The 21341-nt window shown below is 30.3% G+C and overlaps 1 protein-coding gene across 1 annotated transcript; it reads left to right on the top strand.

The window, feature by feature from the left end:
- The first annotated feature begins 16009 nt into the window (after positions 1-16009).
- Positions 16010-19980, top strand: LOC108346227 (cytochrome b5). The gene is made up of 4 exons (XM_017585245.2): positions 16010-16126; positions 16322-16421; positions 19200-19266; positions 19415-19980. The coding sequence occupies exons 2-4, from the start codon at positions 16335-16337 to the stop codon at positions 19693-19695; spliced, it is 435 nt and encodes a 144-aa protein (XP_017440734.1). The 5' UTR covers positions 16010-16126; positions 16322-16334; the 3' UTR covers positions 19696-19980.
- The last annotated feature ends 1361 nt before the right edge of the window (positions 19981-21341 follow it).

The raw sequence follows: 21341 nt of genomic DNA, 5'->3' as shown, positions 1-21341 counted from the left end.
AAAAAAGTAAGTTATTACAGAAAAACAGTTTCATATTCAATAGATTTTCATTCATATACCACTTGCAATCTTACCAATGTCTCATGGTTCTTTAAACAATTATTATAAAAATTAACATACCAAACATATATAATGGATTGTAATTGAATAATAATACGAATAGAGCGTCAAAATTTTGGTTGTTTCTTGGAATTTATGTGTGTGTATGTATATAGTGTTGGAAGCACAGATTGCAGATTTGCTTGAATTAATTTGATTAAGTAATTTGTAATGCTGTGTAGCTGATGAAGAAGATGTTGAAGAGGAAAATCCACCCTGATCTTGATGTTAAGAATCTCAAACCAGAAGGTGAGGAAGTGAGTGCAGCAGGATTAAACCTTGATGAAAATCACATGAATGAAGGCAATGACTCGAGTTATTTCCTTTCAATTTAAGGTATGGCAGCTTCAAAATTCCCATTCCTGCAATGCCTTTTAGTAGAAAAATATTTGCAGTAAATCATGCATTGGAATACAAATACACATAATTAACGTTTAATCTTCAATTTTTCCACAAACGTCCCATCATATTTTGAATTTATTGAGCTTAACTTCGTAACAAGATTTTAGGTGATGATGCCACATTCACTGATTAGGCTAGAGCATGTTAATTAGATGGCATAAATTTAACACTGTTGGCAACTTTGCTTATACTTTTTTTTTTCTCTAATAATAATCAGTGTATTAATATTTGTGAATTTAATCTTTATAATAATCATACTGAGGTTAAACTTTTAATATGTATAGTATTAAATCAATTTTCTTCAGTGAAACACTGTGTCAATCAAAAAAGCTGACAAACACTTGTTTTTATTTCTATAAAAATAATGGTTGTAAAACCAATGTTTTTCTGTATACTCATAATCTTTACTAGAAACCTTGCATGTAAAACCTTTTTTTGAAACCACAGCATCTTATCATTTAAAAAGACATGTCTTAGAAATTTACAACCACTACGTATAGCATATACTAGAGATATGTATGCATGCATTTTCAAGCAAGGAGGTCATTTTCCAAATGATAGTCATGGACCAATTATTCATAATGAATGGGTCCCTCCTACAAAATAACCCTGAAAAATTCCAAGCATGGAAGTCAAAATAACATCTTCTCATCAATCTTAAAAAGTTGCATTCTCTTGTTGTGACCTTTTGCCAGCCAATCTGATGGCAAAAAGAGGGGACAAAAGCCACGTTATTTATCTATTTATATTTTAATTTTATTCATAATTTTGTTAACACTAAACCCTATATATATATATATATATATATATATGACAATTTGAGTTAGTTAAGAGCACTAGTTAATCTTATTTTTATTTGTTACCAAAATAAGGGCACTAGTTAATTAAGTTGATTAAAGGAATTTGAGCATTAATTATACAATAAAATTATCAAATAGCTTATACAATATTAGCTTTTTATAACATATACAATTTTTAATATCGTTTCATTTAATTATAGAGGCTATATAGCTATAATTTAGGGTTGATGGAAATATATAAAAGTAAACATAAAGACATACACATGGTCATCAGCTTGTCAGCTGTCAAAGACAATAGGTTTTGTATTGACATTATTCCTATCATGTAGCTATTATTGGGTTAAAGTAATTACATGATTCTTCCATGAGTTCGATCTAAAAAGTAGGAACAAGAAATTTGTATTTTAAATTAACATATTATTAACAAAGTTTATATTGCTGATTAACCATTTATAAATTGTTAAGTTAATGAAAAAAAAAACAAAGAGTTAAAAAACAGCGAGTTATATCTACATTATATTCGAAACTCATGACATGAAGAATGATGATAGACACATATATGCACTATACATGACCTTTTGTAAATTAAAATCAAACTCGTATATGAGTAACAAATTACTCACTCTTAAGCAAAAGATGTACTTATAATACAGTGTTTCGATTTGTTAATTATCGCTTCAAAGTATTTTTTTTTTTTTAATATTTCTCATTAATGTAAAATACTTTGTATTGATGATGGGTTATTGCAGGTACTAGCTAGTGTTGAGCTGGTGGGAGTATCAGTGTTTAATTATCTGGAAACGTAGATTTGTTTATGATATATGTAAGATTAAATACTTAGATTTTCTTCTTGTTTCTTTATGACCAATGCATTGAACCGATGTGATTCTGTAATTTGTGGTATCCCTTTGCTTCTGTTGGCTTTAGTTTAATTTGACGTAAGGAGTGGATGTCTCAAGTATATGTGCCTGTGCTTCAGGTTTATATTTTGGCACCCCTTTATGCATAGTTTTAGATAATAATAATTCGCTTTAATGCATGCAAGCACAACATTTTATGCTGCAAAGAAATCAATTAAAAAACTTCCACCAATAAATGACAAGCGAATAAGGCATGCAAATCGTATCAATTTTATCGTGGGTCATGCATCGTTCACAACAAAATAATGTGAGAGTGTCACAAAAATTATTACGTCCCCACCCCCTCAAAAGTTGGTGCTTAGTGTTTGTCTAAAGAGTAATGATAAAATGATACATATATTTACATTCATTTTATACATACATAAGGATAAAATGGTTATAATATATAGAATAAAATTTTATATTTTATTCCAAAAAAAAAGTAAAATATAAAAAATGGTAATGGGAAATCAATGTAAAAAACATATGTATCAAAATATTGTTTTTTTTTTTCAAATAATTCAAGAATTCACGAAACACGATATAAACGAAAGATGAACTATTTCATGAATAAAAAAAAATATTTTGATACACATTTTTTTTTATGTATTTGATATTATGCTTTCTTACTACATTGTGTATACTAAATGGGTTAGACGCAAAATCATCATTCAAAGTATTGTAAATAAATGTTCTATACACTATCATTTTTTATTAGAATCGTTGTTCACAATATGAAACCACCTCATCAAATGATATCACCACAATTGCCCCTTCATTTTTAAAATTCATGGCAAATAATATTTGCATGAAAAGAGACAAGTCAAAAATAAAATCTTAGATAGTTTGTTTGTGCCAATTAAGAGTTCCTTGTTTTCGTTTATTTGACCTTCAATTGTCTATTTATCTTGTTAAAGTAAAGCTGAGTTAAATCATTATTCGACATAAATCTTGATTTCATAATTTTGGGATTAGCGCTAAAAAATTTATTGTAAAAAATAACATCGTTTATCTAATATAGTATATCAAATATGTATTAGATAAAAAGCATGGTGTTACATTACGAAAAATAATTATAAAAGTTAAAAGTATAAGTTTTAGGAATAAAAAACGGTTACAAATAAAATTTTAAACAATTAAAATAACCGTCAGAATTACATATCCCAGACAAAAATATTTTAAATGATAGTATTGTTACAAAAAAAAAAATACTAGCAAGAGAGGAGCGAACTTTCGGCGCAGACAAGAGAAGCACATAGGCGGTATCTTCGTCCCAGTTCAGCAGAAACATTTTGGCATCCTATGATGTCACCAAAATATTTCGATAAAATTGAGATTTCTAACCCAAAACATTTAAAGTTGTCCGCTCCATCATATAGTTGTACTATTCTCTCTCTTCTCTTTGTCCTAAACGCGGCAGAGGGTGTGTGCAAGAAACACTCCGACGCTAATGTTTAATCAACATGAGTATCCAGAATTAGTTACCTGACCCTCTGTTAATCATATATTTAAAATGAGCTTATCAGCTTTCATTATTCCATTAATTGTCAATCAATGGTTGTTATTATTATTGATTATCATTTAATTATCTCAGCGACTATTTGTACCGATTGGTTATGAGTTGTTAATTGTCTGTTCATCCGTTCCATTGGCCTGAAGGATATCATACAGTACAAATACAAAATTTATTCTTATTTTATAATATTTTAATAATTAAGATCGTCACAAAATATATCACTTTTTCTATTAATTTTTAACATTTATTAAAGGTTTAAAACTCACCAACCTAATTATTTATTAATTATTTTTCATTAATTTTATATGAAATATTTTAATCATTTCTTTTATTTAAATTATTTTAGAAGACGATAAATTATTAGTTTGACTCTTTAATAATAGTTTCTAACAACAATCCAATTTAACAATGTATTTAGTTAAATATATTACAAATGACCACTCATTATTTACTAATAAAATGTCTAAAACAAAATAATATAAAATGACATTATTAATAATCATTCACAAATAAAAAAGTGTCATATTTCACTAAAGTATGCCATGATCTGAAGGCTGCAGTCTATAGAAAATCTCAAAACGTTGCTCAGAGAGTCGTAGGTGAAAGAGTTGCAGTTGGCTACATGTATATGCTGCTGGAAGCCAATAGCAAGTCTATTTATCCTTAATATGTTAACAGTTACACGTTAAATTTCTTAATCTTGAATTTACAATGACCGTAATAATCCATAAATTAAAATTTGAGAAACTATAATGACAGAAACATAAAAAGAAAGTAAGTAAAATGAGAAATAATTATTTATCCCTTCCTTGCATGTCCGGAAATCAAATAGATGGTTTTTGTTTTTATTTATTACTTTTTAAGCTTAACCAAATATAATTATTTTTATAACATTACATATTAAATTTTTTTTTATTATGTAAAAATGAAAAGAGCTAACATAAAACACTTAATAATTATTTATTAAATCAATATAATTTATATACTTAATTTATAACCTATATATTAATAAAAAAGATTGATTTTTGTACCTTTATTTATAATTTTACCCTTATTAACATAAATAATTTTAGGTTTAATAGCCAATTTTGTCCATAGTTTGGTTGACAAATCTCAATTTAGTCCCTCTTTAGAAAAGTGTTAGAAATTGGTCCTTACTTTTAAATTTTTGAGTCAAAATAGTCCCTTCTGTTAGTATAACCAAATGGAATTAATTGGTTAATGATGTATTTACGTGTTGGTTAATTAGAAAAGAAAGGATTTTATTTAGAAATTGAGTTTTTTTAATTGGGGAAATAAAATATTTTGCAACTGTTTCATTCTCTCTTTTTTTAAAAAAAAAAAGAGAATATCTCTTGTATCTCTGTCCATCCCATAACCCCAATCTATCTTCATCCTCTTCTCCCCTTTACGCCACCCATGTCAATATAGAACCATCATCATTTTCATACCCCTTCTTACATTGCCACCAACCATCACACTTTTCATCTTTACGCATCTTCATTCACCAACATCTCTTTAACTTGCACCCAAAAAGCAAAGCAATATCCAGAGAAGAAAAACATTAAGTGGAGAAGACTAGCCAATAAACATTTTGACCGCCAAGATTTTAAAATTTTAGAATTACCTTTTAAAATTTAATTAATTACTTATCCAGAGTTTTTAAGATATAATACATCATTTTTTACCATCAAGATTATCATTTAGAGAGTTGTGGTTAGAGAAAAATTTTGTAGTTTAAATTAATGTCACTTGTTTCTTGTTTCGAGTTACTTCATTAACAATTCTATTATGAATTATTTAACCGTTGCATCGACCTCAAACTTTTATAGCATATTTGTACGATAATAATCTTTATTCTAACCGATTGGATTTACATTGAATGTTTTGTAGTAAAAAATATAATTTTCGCATTTGAGATAAAGAAGAACTCTCTTCCCATCTACCATAAATTGCTAAATATGAAATATTATTATAATATTTAAACAATGAATTATGATTTTACTATTACATGTTTGTGAATGCATAGAAAAAAAATAATATTAAAATAATAATATAGTAATGATATAAATTTTCTATATAATATTAAGAGGAGAAATGAAACAAAGTGAGTTTTGATATTTGCACCCATGAATCTTTCTTTCTTATTCTTCTCCATTTGTGTTTTCTTTTCCGTTTTAAAAATAATTTCTAAGTTTTATTGAACAAGATTTTAAAATAATTTTGGAGAAATTATTCAATCAATTAAAAAATAAAATTTTACTTAGACAAAATATTTTAAGATAAGAAAAGCTAGACAATTATCATTTTTATATATTTCATTTCATTATATCTATCCATCTTGTGTTTTTTTTTTAATTTTATTATATTTATTATTATATTTATTTAATGAGTGTTCATAATCTCATTTTTCTATTCATTATTTTGATTTATTAATTTATTTAATGATATTTATAACCTTATTTGTATTTATATTTATTATTTTGGTTACTTAATTTATTTAGTAATGTTTTCATAACATTATTTATTCATTTTGATTTATATGTTTATTATCTTATTTTTATTTTTATTTATATTATTCTGGTAATTTAATTTATTTAGTGAAGTGTTCATAATAATTTATTTATTTATTTATTTATTAATGAGATGTTTATAATCTATTTTTATTTCTTTATTATTTTTTTTAGTGAGGTGTTCATAACTATTTTTATTTTTATTTATTATTTTATTTATTTATTTAATTTATTTATTGATAATATAATTTATATTTATATTTATTATTTTATTTATTAAATTTATTTAATGACGTTTGCATAACCTCTTTTTTATTTATATTTATTATTTCTTTTATCTAATTTATTTAGTGAGATATTTATATTCTCAATTTTATTTATATTTATTATTATTTTTATTTAATTTATTTAGTGAGAGGTTCATAACCTCTTTTCTATTTATATTTGTTATTATTTTATTTAATTTGTTTAATGAGGTGTTTATAATCTTATTTTTATTTATTATTATTTTTATTTAATTTATTTAGTGATGTGTTCATAACTTCATTTGTATTTATATTTATTATTCTTTTTCTTTAATTTTTCTAGTGAGGTGTTCTTCTCATTTTTATTTGTTATTTTGATTCATATAATTTATTTTAGTTAAATGTTCATAACTTTTTATTACTATTATTATTATTCATATAATTTATTTTAGTGAGATATTGATAACTTGATTTTTATTTATTATTTTGATTTAATTAATTTAATAAGGTGATTTTGAGCTCATTCTCTTTATACCTTCAAATGTACGATGATTCTAACTATTCATCTATATTGTTTGATTTTAATATATTGTAATGGTTGGAAAGTATATATATCTTGATTAGCCACTACAAAATAATTTGATTTACTGTGGTTAGAGGTGTAACATTGGAGATTTAGATGAGTAGATTATTAGGTTATTTATCCTGACTAGCAATACGAGAAAATTTACTTGAATCTTTGTAAAGATATTATAAGTGAAATTAATGAATTTATTCAGAATATTTAGTATATTATTTTGATATGATATAAATTGTTTAAATTAAATTAAATATAATCAAGTTATATATATTATGATTCAGCGTCAATAGCTTATCTTCACATTTTGTAGTTATGGCTTCCATTTGCAATGATCATATATATATGGAAGTAGACATTTCACTGGTAGTAGTGAGGATCGACAACAAGCTTGTGATGATGTAAACAGGATAGAACACATGTATACATTTAGGTGCTCATGTATTCGACAATGTCTCCTCTTTAATAAGATTTTTTTTTAATTATTTAAAATTTTGAAGGACTATAAATACGTAGTATATAGATTTATACATTTGTACTGAATATTATTATTTAGTGATGACCAAATTTGGGTCGTTATACAAGCATGAACTTAATTGTTCTAATTTAAAGTAGTAAAGCCAATTGCATGTGATGAGTGCCTGAGATTGGTTGAGTAGCCTTTTTGCATGGTCATCATGAAAGAATTGGTCATCTTAACATCTTAAACTCAATAAGAATGACTTTTCAAATTCATAGTGTATGTTCTTTACATACTGTTTTTCCCTCTTTTCCAAATGAATATAGTAGTTTGCCACATGTTGAATTTCAATCAGCTCAATCTCACATTTTTCTAGTTGAGTCTGGAACAAGTACCTTATGGTTTAAATCTTTTAATTTTTAGTAGATTACGAACTATCAAAAGATGTAAACCACTATCTCTATAAAAAGATATCTCTGCAATGCCTTTGACATCTTTATAGAGATAGGGATTTATGTTCTCTTTTGATAGTTGTTAATCTACTAAACATTTAAAAGATATTTAAATCATAAGTTGCTCTTTTTGAACTCTATTTGGAAAATGTGAGATTGGGTTTATTGGAACTCAACAAGAGACAAACTACAATATTTATTTGGAAAAGAGGCAAACATTTGATCAAGTACAAACTATGAACTTGAAATGTCATTCTTATTGGGTTTACTATGTTAAGATGTCTAATCCTTTCATGATGACCATGCAAAGAGGTCACTCTACTAATATCAGACACTCATCACATGCATTTGAGTTTTCTACTTTAAATTAAAACAATATAGTTTATACTTGATACTAACATACACAATAACACTAGAAATTTGTCATACTCATATAGCATACTTAATATCATACATGATATTAACATATCCAAATATATCATACTCTAACTGAACTAAAACAATGTTTCATGCAATAAGAATGATTAGGACAATTTTATATACCTAAAACTAAGTATGATACGCATGTAGAGCTGTCTAATCACTAAAAATCCAAAAAATCACAATCAAATGGAAGCAAGTCTGTTAGCTGTAAAACCAACGGCAAGTGCACCGGTCGCAGCGTAGCAAGTGATAAATATCGTTCTCTCCCAAGGGACTTATGCAACACATGACAACTCTTCCTTCCATAACTCAATTAGACATCAAAGTATACAAAAAAAACACAAGAAATTCTTTTTGGTATTTTTATCAAATAGTTGGTGTCCAAGGAATTTAACATAGAATATTTACAATTTGTTAAGACTAGAATTCATCCATTTCATTCTCATGCATTCACAAACATCTCAATTCCATCCAATAGGTGTTCAATTTCAGTTCTAGGTTCAATTCATATTTCTCAATACATCAAGAACCAAAATTCATGCATGAGTGATCAATCCAAAGCAAGCATTAAGCCTATAAATCGAATACTAACATGAATTGGAAAAGCATATAGCATTAACATCACAAAATACATAATAATTCCATGTTTTACAACTAATCTCAACAAATAGGAAAAGCCCTCCATGGTGGAGAACTTAGGGTTCTACAAAATTGAAGAGATAGGGAAGAAATTGGAACCAAAGAGAGGATGCACAGCCTTTCCCAAGGTTTTTGACAGCTACTCCATGCTCCATTTGCGCCTCCCTTTCGCATCTCCATCTCCAATTAGTGACCCATCTTCTTCCTCAACCCAAAAGGGGAAAAATCACCATTGATGAAGCTTGAAGACCCAAGGAGGAGTGGGAGAGCTTCCCAACACCCCAAACACCCTCCAAGGGCCTCTCCCAATCTCTCTAGGTGAAGAATGAAGAGTAAGAGGAGAAGAATGCTCAAAAAATCGCGAGACCCATGTTTAAATAACCCATTTTGATACATCAACACCGTCCGCACTCAGCCCCCTTTCTGGGGCGCCCGGCTCGAGCACACCAAAAATCAGCTTCTGTGCAGGTGGCGTCAGCCCCCCTGGACCAGGGGGGCCCGGCCTGATTTTTCTACACTGCATCTTTTTCACTTTTTTCTGTAGATCTGCTTGCTCCAAAGGCGTCCAACATAGGTATTTGCTTCAAATTGATCTTTTATCGTCCCAAAACATGTTCTCTTGAGTTCTTGCTTGTTTTCCTCCACTAGAATTGTTTCCTATTCATTTATTTCACACACTCAAATAAAGAGACTAGAGGTAAAAACAAGCATATACTAAATAAAACACAAGAAAACACACTAAACTTGAGGATAAAACAAGGTAAAAACTATGAAAGAGTTGATTTATTCACAAAATATATACACAAAAACACGTAAAATCAACCATTATCAAAGCCTAAACTATCAACTTATAGTTTAGGAAAAAGACAATTGTCACATTCAAGGATATGGAAAGGATTAATGATTCGTTTGCATAAAAGGATGTAGTCACGGGTGAATACTAAAGAATTTTAAGTATAGAAGAAACTAGAATAACCTTGTATAAAAAAATTAATACTGTCAAAATGGGTTGTAACACGCGAGCTAACCCGACTTACCACGAATTTGAAAAAAATGTAATTTTTTTATGCGGGCTAGTTTTCAACCCGACTCACTTATGACCTGGCTCTTTGGGTTGAACCCGTGCTGAGTCGAATTTGCTTACCAACCCACCTAATTTAATTTTATTATTTATTATTTTGTGTTTCAATATTATTAGTTATCACTTTTTATTATTATATTGTAGATGGTGATAAAGAAGAAGATATTTCAAGAGAAAAAAATATTATAGATTTATCTATTCAAAACTCTAATATTATAAATGGACAAGTAATACAAAAATTATTAATATTAAAAACTTATTTGTTCGTCTTTTGTACATTTTTTTGGATTACACTTGCATTGTAAGGTACTTTTTATTTTATTATTTTGAAGTTTAACATCATTTTATTGTGACGTTTATTTAGATTTGAATTAAAACAAATTGTAATTTTTTTATTTTAAAAAAAACTTATAATTAAATGAGCCAGTGAGCCAACCCGTTTAATCTACCAATCCGTGGTGGGTCAAGTCGAGTTGAGTCGGGTTGAGTTGGCTCATTAAGTGACCAATCCGTGATGAGTCGGGCTGGATCGAGCCGAGTTACCTGTTATGAAAGCTTAAAAAAAAAATACTAAAATAGGGTAAAACATATGCAATAGGTTAAAAATGAGAAAATGTTATGAAGTGATGATATTATGCTTAGAATTCATTAATGAACCTATAAAATATCATTGAGTATATTTCTTAAAACTAGTGTATTTACTAACCAAACAGTGATTGGGGTCCTAATCGAAATACTTAACTGAAACTAATGTATTTACTAACCAAACTATGTATTTAAAACTTTTAATTAAAACAAGTTAATAAAACTGTGATTGAGGTTTTTTTCCTAAAATTGGTGATTTGGGTTTGAACCCAATTTCTACTTCTGCAAATCAGTGGATGCAAAAGACGGTAAAATGGAGGCAAGATTGCAAAACCTGAATGCAAGACTCAAAATAGAACCCATTCGGAAAAGATCAGCAAAAATAATATACAACAATAAAATGACAAGCATAAATTGACATTAATAGCAAGAATTGTAACAAATTCAATAAAGATACATCTTTAATCGATACAATTGAAAAAAATAAATTGAAATTAAATTAATAAAGATTGAATTCAAAAATAGAACAAAGGGCTACGCTTTAATCACTCTCGACAACATGAGAACCTAGGAGTTAAGTTTTTGAAAAGGCCATATGATATAGAGAAGTCTTGAAATTGGGACTTTTGAAAAGACAAAATTGAGGCAAATTTTGGGAAAAGAAGTTTAGAAATGGAAAATTCTGAGAAAGACTGTATTGAAAGTTTTTTTTTGTGAAAGGAAAGAAACGCTTTTTTTAAACCTTAAAATTTCATTTTAATTCTCTTACTTAATACATATAACCTAAATTCGATGGACAAAATTATTGATAAACAATTATTACAACCTTATCAATAAATATTATTGTTGGTAAAACAAAATGTCTAGGGATGACAATGGATCGAGTCGGATACGGATACTGCCTACCCGCAACCCAATCCGACAAAAAAAAAATCCACCCGCTACCCGCACGGATATCCGCTTAAAAAATATCTGCGGGTATTTTAAAACTTGCGGATATCCGCGGATACCTGCAAATATTTAAAAAATATATATTTTAATAAATTATTAAAATAATTTAAATAGAATTACAAAAAATATATAAAATATAATATAATATAAATTAAATATAAATTTAAATTCAAATTTAATTAAATTTAATCTTGTAAAATATAAATTAATGTTAATTCTAATTAAATTTAACTTAATAAAATATAAATTATATTTTTATTTTTATTTTTTGCGGGTAGCGAGTATCCGCGGGTACGGATAGTATAATACCCGCACCCAACCCGTTTATAAGCGGGTATTAAAATATCCGCTACCGCGATGTTGCGGGTAGTAAATATCCACCGGTATCAACTATCCGTCGTGGATTTTATCCGCGGATATCCGCGGGCGCGGATATTTTTGCCATCCCTAGTCAATATTCATTGCTAATTTTTTCTTCAATAATTATATATTATTGATAAATTTTTATCTCTCAATAAATTTTCATCAATAAATTCTTCTTCTTTTTGTCTAATTTGAATAAATTTAAAAAAAAACATGACTCACTTTATTCACAATTTTATTTACTTATTCTTATTGAGTTTTATCTGATCATAATATTTATATTTTCTCCCATTTGAATTATTATTTGTTTATCACACTACCATAGATATGGTAGGACTATAGTAGAAAAAATGACTAATCCTTTAATAACCGTACTCTCTTTTTCTTTTTTGTTTTTTAAAAAACGCAAACTAATTTAGTATTAAAAATATTAAATAATTATCAATTTTAGTAAAAAAATAATTAATTAATTAAATTATTTTTTGTCACTAAAACTAATAATTATTTAAAAAATTTATTGTTACTACCTTCTTAATTAAACTTTTATTAATTATTTTCTTACAATACTTTGAATGTAGAAAAAGTAAGCAGTAATCACTAGTGCAGTTAAGGGAAACGATAGCGGTTATTTTCATCCATAGACAACGGTTTCACAACCGAAGTATATACTGGCGAGGTAAAAAGTCTACCCCTTTTTGCCTCGGTTCTGAACCGAGGAAAAATGGTGTATGCTTTTGCCTCAGTTGAAATACAACCGAGGTAGTATAGGGGTCTCATGCCTCGGTTTTAGTTGAACCGAGGTAGTAGAAGAGTTTATTTATTTATTTTTCCTCAACCTTTCTACAACAGAGGCTGTAATATAGGGGGTTTAAGTTTTTTTTCCTTAATCAATAGTCATTTGGGCAAAGCTCCAAAGCATTGAAACCAAAAATTGTAGACAAGAGATGATGAGCTACTTTTGAAGTATACCAATTTCATTCACAAAATATACAAGTGTGAAATCATCAAACAAAATGATGAGGCTGAGAGCACAACAACTACACCAGCAATTCTACCAGCACATCAACTACACCATCAATTCTACCAGCACAACAACTACACCAGCCTTAACAGCACTAACTTTGTAACAGAGAATCAAAGTACCTTCTTAGTTTGGTGTCATAAGTAGCTCCAGGCTTCCAATTAGAAGGAATAAGGATGTTTGGTGTAATCCAATTAATGCCAACTTGAAACCTCAGCAAGATTGAACCTCTCGGTGGATTGGCAAAGTTAAACACTGCCCCATACACTCCTTCCCTTCATGAGCATTCCATCGAACAGGTTCTGCGCGGGGGTGCCCATCCCGCTGGGGGAGATCAGGATGAGGAGAAAAGTCAGCAGAGGGCGGTAGAGGAGGCTGTCGCGGAAGTGGGTGGCGTCGTTGGTGCCGCCGGGGGCCTTGACGCAGATGTCCCAGAAGATCTTCTTGTGATGGGAGACGACTTGGAGGAAAAGAGAGGGGTAGTCGTAGCAGCAGCGGTAGAGGTTGAGGTTAGGGTTGCTGTTGGGGGTGGAGCGGAGGTGGACGGGGGTGGTGTCAATGGCGTCGCACATGTTGGGGAGGGATGTGAGTTCCTCGAAGGCCTGGGTGGTCTTGAGGAGGCGGCGACAACCAACGGGTAGCAGATCGAGGGAGTAGCGAGGAGGCGAGTGACGATGTTGGTGATTTTGGAGACGAGGTACGGATCGAGGGAGTAGTGGGTGGTGAGGGTTTTGGCGGAGAGGCCGTGGGTGAGGCGGGAGAGGACCATGGCGATGGCGTAGTCGGAGGGTAGGGAGAGATTGGAGAGGGCGATGTGTGGCTTGAGCTTGTCGACGACGTTTGTGAAGACGGGGTAGAAGAGGCCGTAGAGGGAGCACCATTGGGCGTCGTTGGGGTTGGGAAGGAAGGAGGAAGGGCGCGGTGAAGAAAATGAGGGGGGATGGAGGAGGAGACAGAGGCGATGGTGAAGAAAAGGAGGGGGCGATGGAGGAGGAGTGGAGGAGGGACGAGGGGTTGGCAATAGTTTATGAGAGTGAGTCGGAGAGGAGGGAGGTGGTTGGGTCGAGAGAAAATGTGGAGGTGAAAAGCTAATATCATATTTACCCTCTCTCACCTCCTCTACTGCCTCGGTTGGTCAGATAACGGAGGTAGAACCCCTATATCAGAAAAGTTGTTAGGTGAAAAGTCCTTTTTGCAAGTGGAATCAAAATTTTTTGACTCGGTTGTTTTCAGAACCGAGGCAGTATCCCCCTTTAGACATCGGTTCATGGACAACCAAGACATATACTTTCGTTAAAATTACAATAATACTACCGCGTTTTTATTCGCTTCGGTTTCAGTAAAACCGAGGCGTATATAGTTAAAAAACCTTTTTTTTACTAGTGAATCCAGTAAAAACATTAACTTTCTTATTCCCAAATTTAGAACACATTTTTCATAAACAAGAATACGTTTTATCACCTTAGAGGTTACTGTAGTATGTTTTATAATTGAACTTATCTAAAACCTTATTATGTTCATTAATATGTTAACAGTTACACGTTAAATTTCTTAACCTTGTGTTTACAATGACCATAATAATCCATAAATTAAAATTTGAGAAATTATAACGACAGAAACATAAAAAGAAAGTAAGTAAAGTGAGAAATAAATATTTATCCCTTGCATGTCCGGAAATCAAATAGATGGTTTTTGTTTTTATTTATTTATTACTTTTTAAGCTTAAGAAAATATAATTACATTTTAAAATTTAATTAATTACTTATAATAAAAAAAGCACCACCTGTCAATGACAATGAAAGTAGTTTCATAAACAATTAAGCTTGTAGACAAACTTGAGTTACAGTATATATAAATAGGTATAATAAACAATTTAGTTTTGTAATTTAAAACTTTAATAAACTTCTGGAGTTATTATTAAAATTTAATTGTATTAAATGATAAAATCGCATAGTTCCAAATTCTTTTCTCTTCATGCATAAGGGGCCACCAAGTTCAAGTTCTAATAAATGTTTCACTCTTGAGCTTCTCTATAAACACCAAATATGTTGAATCAAACACTTTCTTCCAAATCTGATTCTCGCAATTTAAGATTTTGAATTCAATGCGAATAGACATGTGCGAAACACACGAATTTCAACGTTTGATTTTAATGATGCAAGAAAGCGTGAGAAACAATGCTAACATACGCTTCATATTATTTTTTACATTTATTTAATATATTCTTTTCCTTTTAAAAATACAAAATTAACTCTTTTATAATTATTTCATTTTTATAATATGTTTCAAATAAATTTAAATATGTATCATTTCATTATTATTTTTTAAAAATTCACACAAACTTTTAAAATAACTTACAATTTTATTTATAAATATTTTAAAAGATCATTATGAGCATTCAATATATCCTTTTTTTTCTATTATTAAGGAAGTAAACGGTTCTTGTTATTAATTTAATAAACGTTTTCTTATCACTAATTAAAAAGTTTAAATAATAAAGATAAATTTAGTAATTGGTAACATTATTTTATAAATTGAATAAAATTAAGTAAAAAATTGTTTGTATTATTGGTATGTATAATTATATTAGAAGTGAGGGATTAGTACCTCTTTTGATCCAATTATTTAATGTTTATTTTTATCTTTTTCACTTTATATGGTTGTAATATTCATTAAAAAGGAGATAATGAGGGATTAATGTTAATATTAATATTTTCTCCTCTTACAAAAGTACAAATGTATGTATCATTCTACAAAATTATTGTTATTTAATAATAAAAACCTACATTAATTTTTTAATAAATATTTTTATTAAGTAAACTTAAAAGTTGAGAAAAATAGTAAATTGTCTATAACTGACTAGTTTTAACAAGTGGGGAATAGAATAATAAGTGAAGTTAATATTTAATTAAACAAAAAAAAAACAGAATTTCCTTTTAAAAACATAGAAAAAAAAGCAGTGTAGTCTTGGGATTTTCAAATGTACAAGTATATAAATAGTCTTTGTCTTTAGATTGTTAGGTAAAAGAAACAGCATCGCCGTTTAAAAGTACACTGTCCGAGAGAAAGACCATCTTCTCCTTTCTATCCTCAGCAGCGTGTAAGAAATTTTCTCTCTTTTAACTTTTTTCCATCTATGGCTGTGCCTTTCTTCCTTTCTCCATTTTTTTAAGCCTAAATTATCTTAATTTGTCTTGATTTTGAGTGTTTAACAAATACTGTCTGCTTTTTTGTGTTGTATTTTATGAATAATACTATGGCAATGGGTTGTTGTACTTGGTTTCTTTGTGGGCAGCGAAGAGGCAGTGATGAGTTCAAGTACCAAAACTTTTACCTTTGAGGAGGTGGCTAAGCACAACCACAAGAAGGATTGTTGGATTATAATCAAAGGAAAGGTCAGTTTTTTGTGATCTGAATTCAGTTTATGTTATCATTTGATTCTAGATCTGTTTTCCTTAGTCGATCTTTCATTTTTCCTTGGATGAATCTGATGTGTTAATAATCTATGGATGAATGTTGTGGACTTTATCTTACTTTATTTGACTGATCCTGGGAGAGGGGTGGGGGAAGGTCCTAATTTTCCTCTGGCTTGGTTTGGGTTTGAACAAAAGTCATTGATCCAATCCTTGTATGTGTCAAGTTAAAAGAAGTTGTGTATGGCATTTAGATTTTAGAATTTCGATGTAAATGTAATCAGAATACTTTCATCAGTTTAATCCCTAAGCATGATATGTTAACCTTAATTTATGTCTTCCTACAGCAATGAACATGGATTCTCATACAATGATTCTGAACACCCTATGATAAATGATAATAGCACTTACTGATTAACCAGATTAGTATAGCGTACTCATCATGGGAAACCCCAAAATCCTCACACAATGCAAATGGGTTAAGTGTTTATACTAGCTCAATAATAAAAGAAATCTCTTATGGGCAAATGCCTAAAATGTTTGGTTAATTGAGGAGTTGTACTGTAATTGCTGAAATCGTGTCAAATTGTGGGAAGGTGCTTGACGTGGCTGCAGCTGTGGTAGTGAAGAGTGGTTACCCAGAACCAAAAAATGGTTCTTAAGCATAATTTTTTGGGTTCACATTGCCATCTACCATGCTAAGAACGTTATTGTTTCTTTTCTCTCCAGTGTTAAGAACACTTTTGAAGTTCTTCATGTACCTCATCCCCTTCCTTTTCTCTTTCTCAGCTCTCTTATCACCTTCCCTTTCACTGCTCTTCAGAGTTCTTGGTGAAACACAATTATTCCAGCGTGGAGAACTTTTCATCTACTCCATCCACAGTTCTTCTAGGAAAAATTCTTAGATTGAAGAACCCAACAATAAAAATGGTCTTAGGGGGTGAAATTAAAACTACTCTTCTTGGCTCAAATAGTATAAGCATAAATAACTAGACTAAACCCAATTCTATAAGATTTTTTAATGATGCAAATTCTTTCCTTGTGAAATTCATTAAAAGATGGATAAATCAGAGGGCTCCCAATGGGAATATTCTATTTAATGATTTAGAAAGTTGTTTGGGCATAATTAAGAGACATTTATACCATTTGTAAAATATGGATTGTCTCTGTTTATTTTCTCATTTTGGCTGTATAGCGTGTGCAAAACACAATCTATGTACAATTATTATATTCTTAATTTTGTTGAAGGCGGCAACTGTTGAAATTTGAAGTTCAATTTTATCGCAAACTATTTCTATGATAAACTGTGTCATCTTATCTGTCATTGAACATGAAGGAGATAGCATACTCCTGGTTGGTTAGGAAACTATATATCAATGGTTGTTTATCTTTCTATCCTGGCTTGTGAGTCTGTCCACAAAGCGACGTTGATCTGATTTTTTTTATTAAAGAATAGGATTTTCCTGTTTGAGTTGTAGTTAAATGAGTTATTTTTTCAAGTGTTCATTACATATTATCATAACACTACCTGAGTTAACAAGCTTCATAAACTAACATATCATCACCTATCGAAAAGAACCTTTTGGTTTCTTAATTGTAGTTGCTAGAACAAGTTGTTTGTGTGAAGTGCTCCATTGCATTTTCATTAACCTGTACACCTTTTTTCTTTTTATCAAAAGAACAAATGTTATTTAAGAGAATACAAACTCATTCAGAAAAGGGAAAACAATGAAAGAAGAAATTCTTCAAACAACATTTCCGGCAATGAATCTAAGCCAAAAGAATCCCATGCTCTCCAGGTCTCCTAGACCACTAATCTTTCAAAGCTTCATGTAAACAGCTTATTCAGAGCTGGCAAGAGGGAACAAACACCTTTCCTCTCTAAGAACTTTACATGGTATATCAGGTGTTGATTTCTCCATCAACAAACACCTCTGCATCACCCTCCGCAAGCACTCAGAATCTCAGTCTTTCAAAAGTACCTCCATTCCTTCTCATAACCATCTCTTGTGATTTTTGTTATTGAACAAATTATGTTGCTAAAACTCTTGATTTAAATTTTCAAAGACTCTCTGGAAATCATTGCTCATTCCTGTCCTCACTTAAAGCCTACAATGTTTTCAATCCTATTGATGGATGCCACACCCCACCACCAGTTCTATCAAATCAGGATGACATGGATTCTTCCCTTACCCACTTATCAGTAAAAGAAAAAAATTCCTTATATTTATAATATCATAAATGTAAATTATTTATTTGAAAGGCAACCTGGTCGTTGTTTAAATGTTCTATTCAGACTGTCTTGAATCTTTGAGAAAGATGAACACAATCAGTGGTTAGTTAGTTTAGGAAACTTTAGGTACTGGTAATGCCATTTCTGTTATAAAGTAATATAGATAGTATCATAAAACAACATTGAAGAAATATTCATTTGTAAATAGATTGACCAGTCAAATACTTAAATAAATTTTCTTTTACACTCACTGTCTGACAATTGAATTGATTAATTACACTCTGCACTGCAAAAAGAGCCAATAGAGAGGGGGGAAACCTTTGTAGATAGAATATGATCCTAATTTTTACCTTTATTTCTAGATGAAAAATACATACTCCTTGTTCCCATTGTCCCTGATTTCTTTACTTATCCTTCTTTTTCCTTTTTATAATATAGAAGCTCAAGTATATGTTTCTTGAGATTTTGTGAATACTAGGACTGCATATAGATCAAAACAATTTACCTAACGCATTTCATGGAAGCAGGTGTATGATGTGACCCCATTTTTGGATGATCATCCAGGAGGTGATGAAGTTTTAGTGACCGCAACAGGTAATTATTTCATCTTGGCCCGTTAATGTAATTAATATGCAATCGGAATCTATTTCCTCTGGCCTAGTTTGCTAGAAGAAAGAAATGAATCAATAAAGAACAGAGAAAATAATAGACACGGACTAAGAATGTTTTGGTCTTTACACAGAGAAGGATGCCACCACTGATTTTGAAGATATTGGCCACAGTGAAGCAGCAGTTGAGATGATGGAGGCATACTTTGTTGGGGATGTTGACACCAACTCTATTCCAGCAGAACAAACTCCCAAACACACTCCAAGCCCACCTACACTAGCACCTGCCTACAACAATCAATCTTTTGGATTTGTGAAGATATTGCAGTACCTGGTGCCATTGCTGATATTGGGCCTTGCATTTGCTCTGCAGTACTATGGCAAAAAAAACAAGTCCACTGAATCAGAAAATTGAATATGAGCTGTGGCCATAGTTTTAGTGCATCTATTATCAAAGTCTCCTGGTGGTAATAAAGTGGCGGCAGTGTTGTTTCTTTTTCTTTTTCCTTTTCCTTTTTTCTGGGTATCATTTAAAAGTATTTTTCTCTCTCAATTATCATGCTGGGATTAATTTTGTTTCCTTGATTTGCTATGGCCTCTATCTCAGTTATGCTAGTTGCTCATTTGGGATTATCTCATGAATAATATTTTGAAATATATTCTATTAAACATAGTAACTGGAGTGCAGATTATTGTATTATGTGTTGTGTTTCATGTTTAAATTCTGTAGCCCTGGCTGGATAGTTTTTAGTTAAAAAGATTGAATCATTTAATTGCAGTAAACACTTCGAAAGTAGAACAAACAACTGTCTTTTTTTGGGAATGGCCTTATGTTGACGATATTAAGTGAAAGTTGTGTTTCAATAGATAATAAATACATGAGATCATGTTAAAAAAAAAGAACTGTTAACACTAAAAAGAGATTACAACAGTTTTCTGATAAAAATTTAATCTGGGAAAATTCACCCAGATCCTTTTTGTTTGCTTGATAAGCTAAGTAAGCAGATCTAGCGGTGTTATAAACATTATTGTTCTTGGGTTATAATTTCTGTTTAATTAGACGTAGTTAGCCTGTATGAGGGCTTATTATATATATATATATATATATATATATATATATATATATATATATATATATATATATATATATATATATATATATATATATATATATATATATATAAAACTTTAGCTTTCTTTAAAAGCGACAACAAGATTTAAAGCTAGAACTTTGTACAAAATCATTAAATTTTTAGCGTTAGACTGGTCGTAGTAGGTTTTAACAACAATCAATGTACCCTTTACGATTTTTTAGCACCCCTTTTCCTAGATATAGATATGTTGCACATTACTATAAGTAATTTTCATTAAAACAAATACAACGAACAGCAAGATAAGTTTGAGAGCTAATATTCTTCCTCCAACCATCCACACTCAATTCTATTAATCACGTCATTTTGGCCAGAGAACTTGGTTCGATGAATAAATCTCTTCCATAGACCACTCTTTCTTTGTTTTTACCAAAAGAAGAAGAAAACAAAAGGGTAAAATTTGTCATATTTGATAAATGAAAATTAATTTTTGATAATCATGCTGTATCCGTTGTAGACCCGTTATAATTACTTGAAAAGTGACAATAGAGGTATAGATAGATGAAAGATGATAAAGTTTAAGATTCGGTCCCCCACTGAGTGAATCCCAATGACAAAATGTGTCATTTAGGCGTAGAGATCATTGGACCCATGTTCCTCTGTGAGCTAGAGGGCAATAACCAAACGCAAAATCTTGTTTGGCCCAAATTTGTGCCAAACGACCCACGAACCATTTTGTCCCGTTTGTTATGTTGTCAATTGCATATTTGAGCTCACTTCTTATTTCACCTTTCTTTTCCCAACAACGTAATCTACCTTCCTCTTTTTGTTTTTTTATCAGTAAATTTTTTCCTTCCCTTCTTCTTTTTCCATCATGCAAAAGTATAAACTATAAAGTATATGGATGAATATGCCACCAGATATTTTTTTCGTTAATGAGACAGGAACAGGATAAAGACTCAACCTTCAA

The sequence above is a fragment of the Vigna angularis genome, chromosome 9 (genome assembly GCF_016808095.1).
Source record: "Vigna angularis cultivar LongXiaoDou No.4 chromosome 9, ASM1680809v1, whole genome shotgun sequence".
Classification (NCBI taxonomy): Eukaryota; Viridiplantae; Streptophyta; class Magnoliopsida; order Fabales; family Fabaceae; genus Vigna; species Vigna angularis.
This window is presented reverse-complemented; position numbering and strand designations above follow the sequence as displayed.

Coding starts and splice junctions, on each gene's coding strand:
- LOC108346227 (XM_017585245.2), top strand. CDS start 16,335: ATGAGTTCAAGTACCAAAACTTTTACCTTTGAGGAGGTGGCTAAGCAC. Junction 16,422..19,199: donor GGATTATAATCAAAGGAAAG/GTCAGTTTTTTG, acceptor TCATGGAAGCAG/GTGTATGATGTGACCCCATT. Junction 19,267..19,414: donor AGTTTTAGTGACCGCAACAG/GTAATTATTTCA, acceptor GTCTTTACACAG/AGAAGGATGCCACCACTGAT.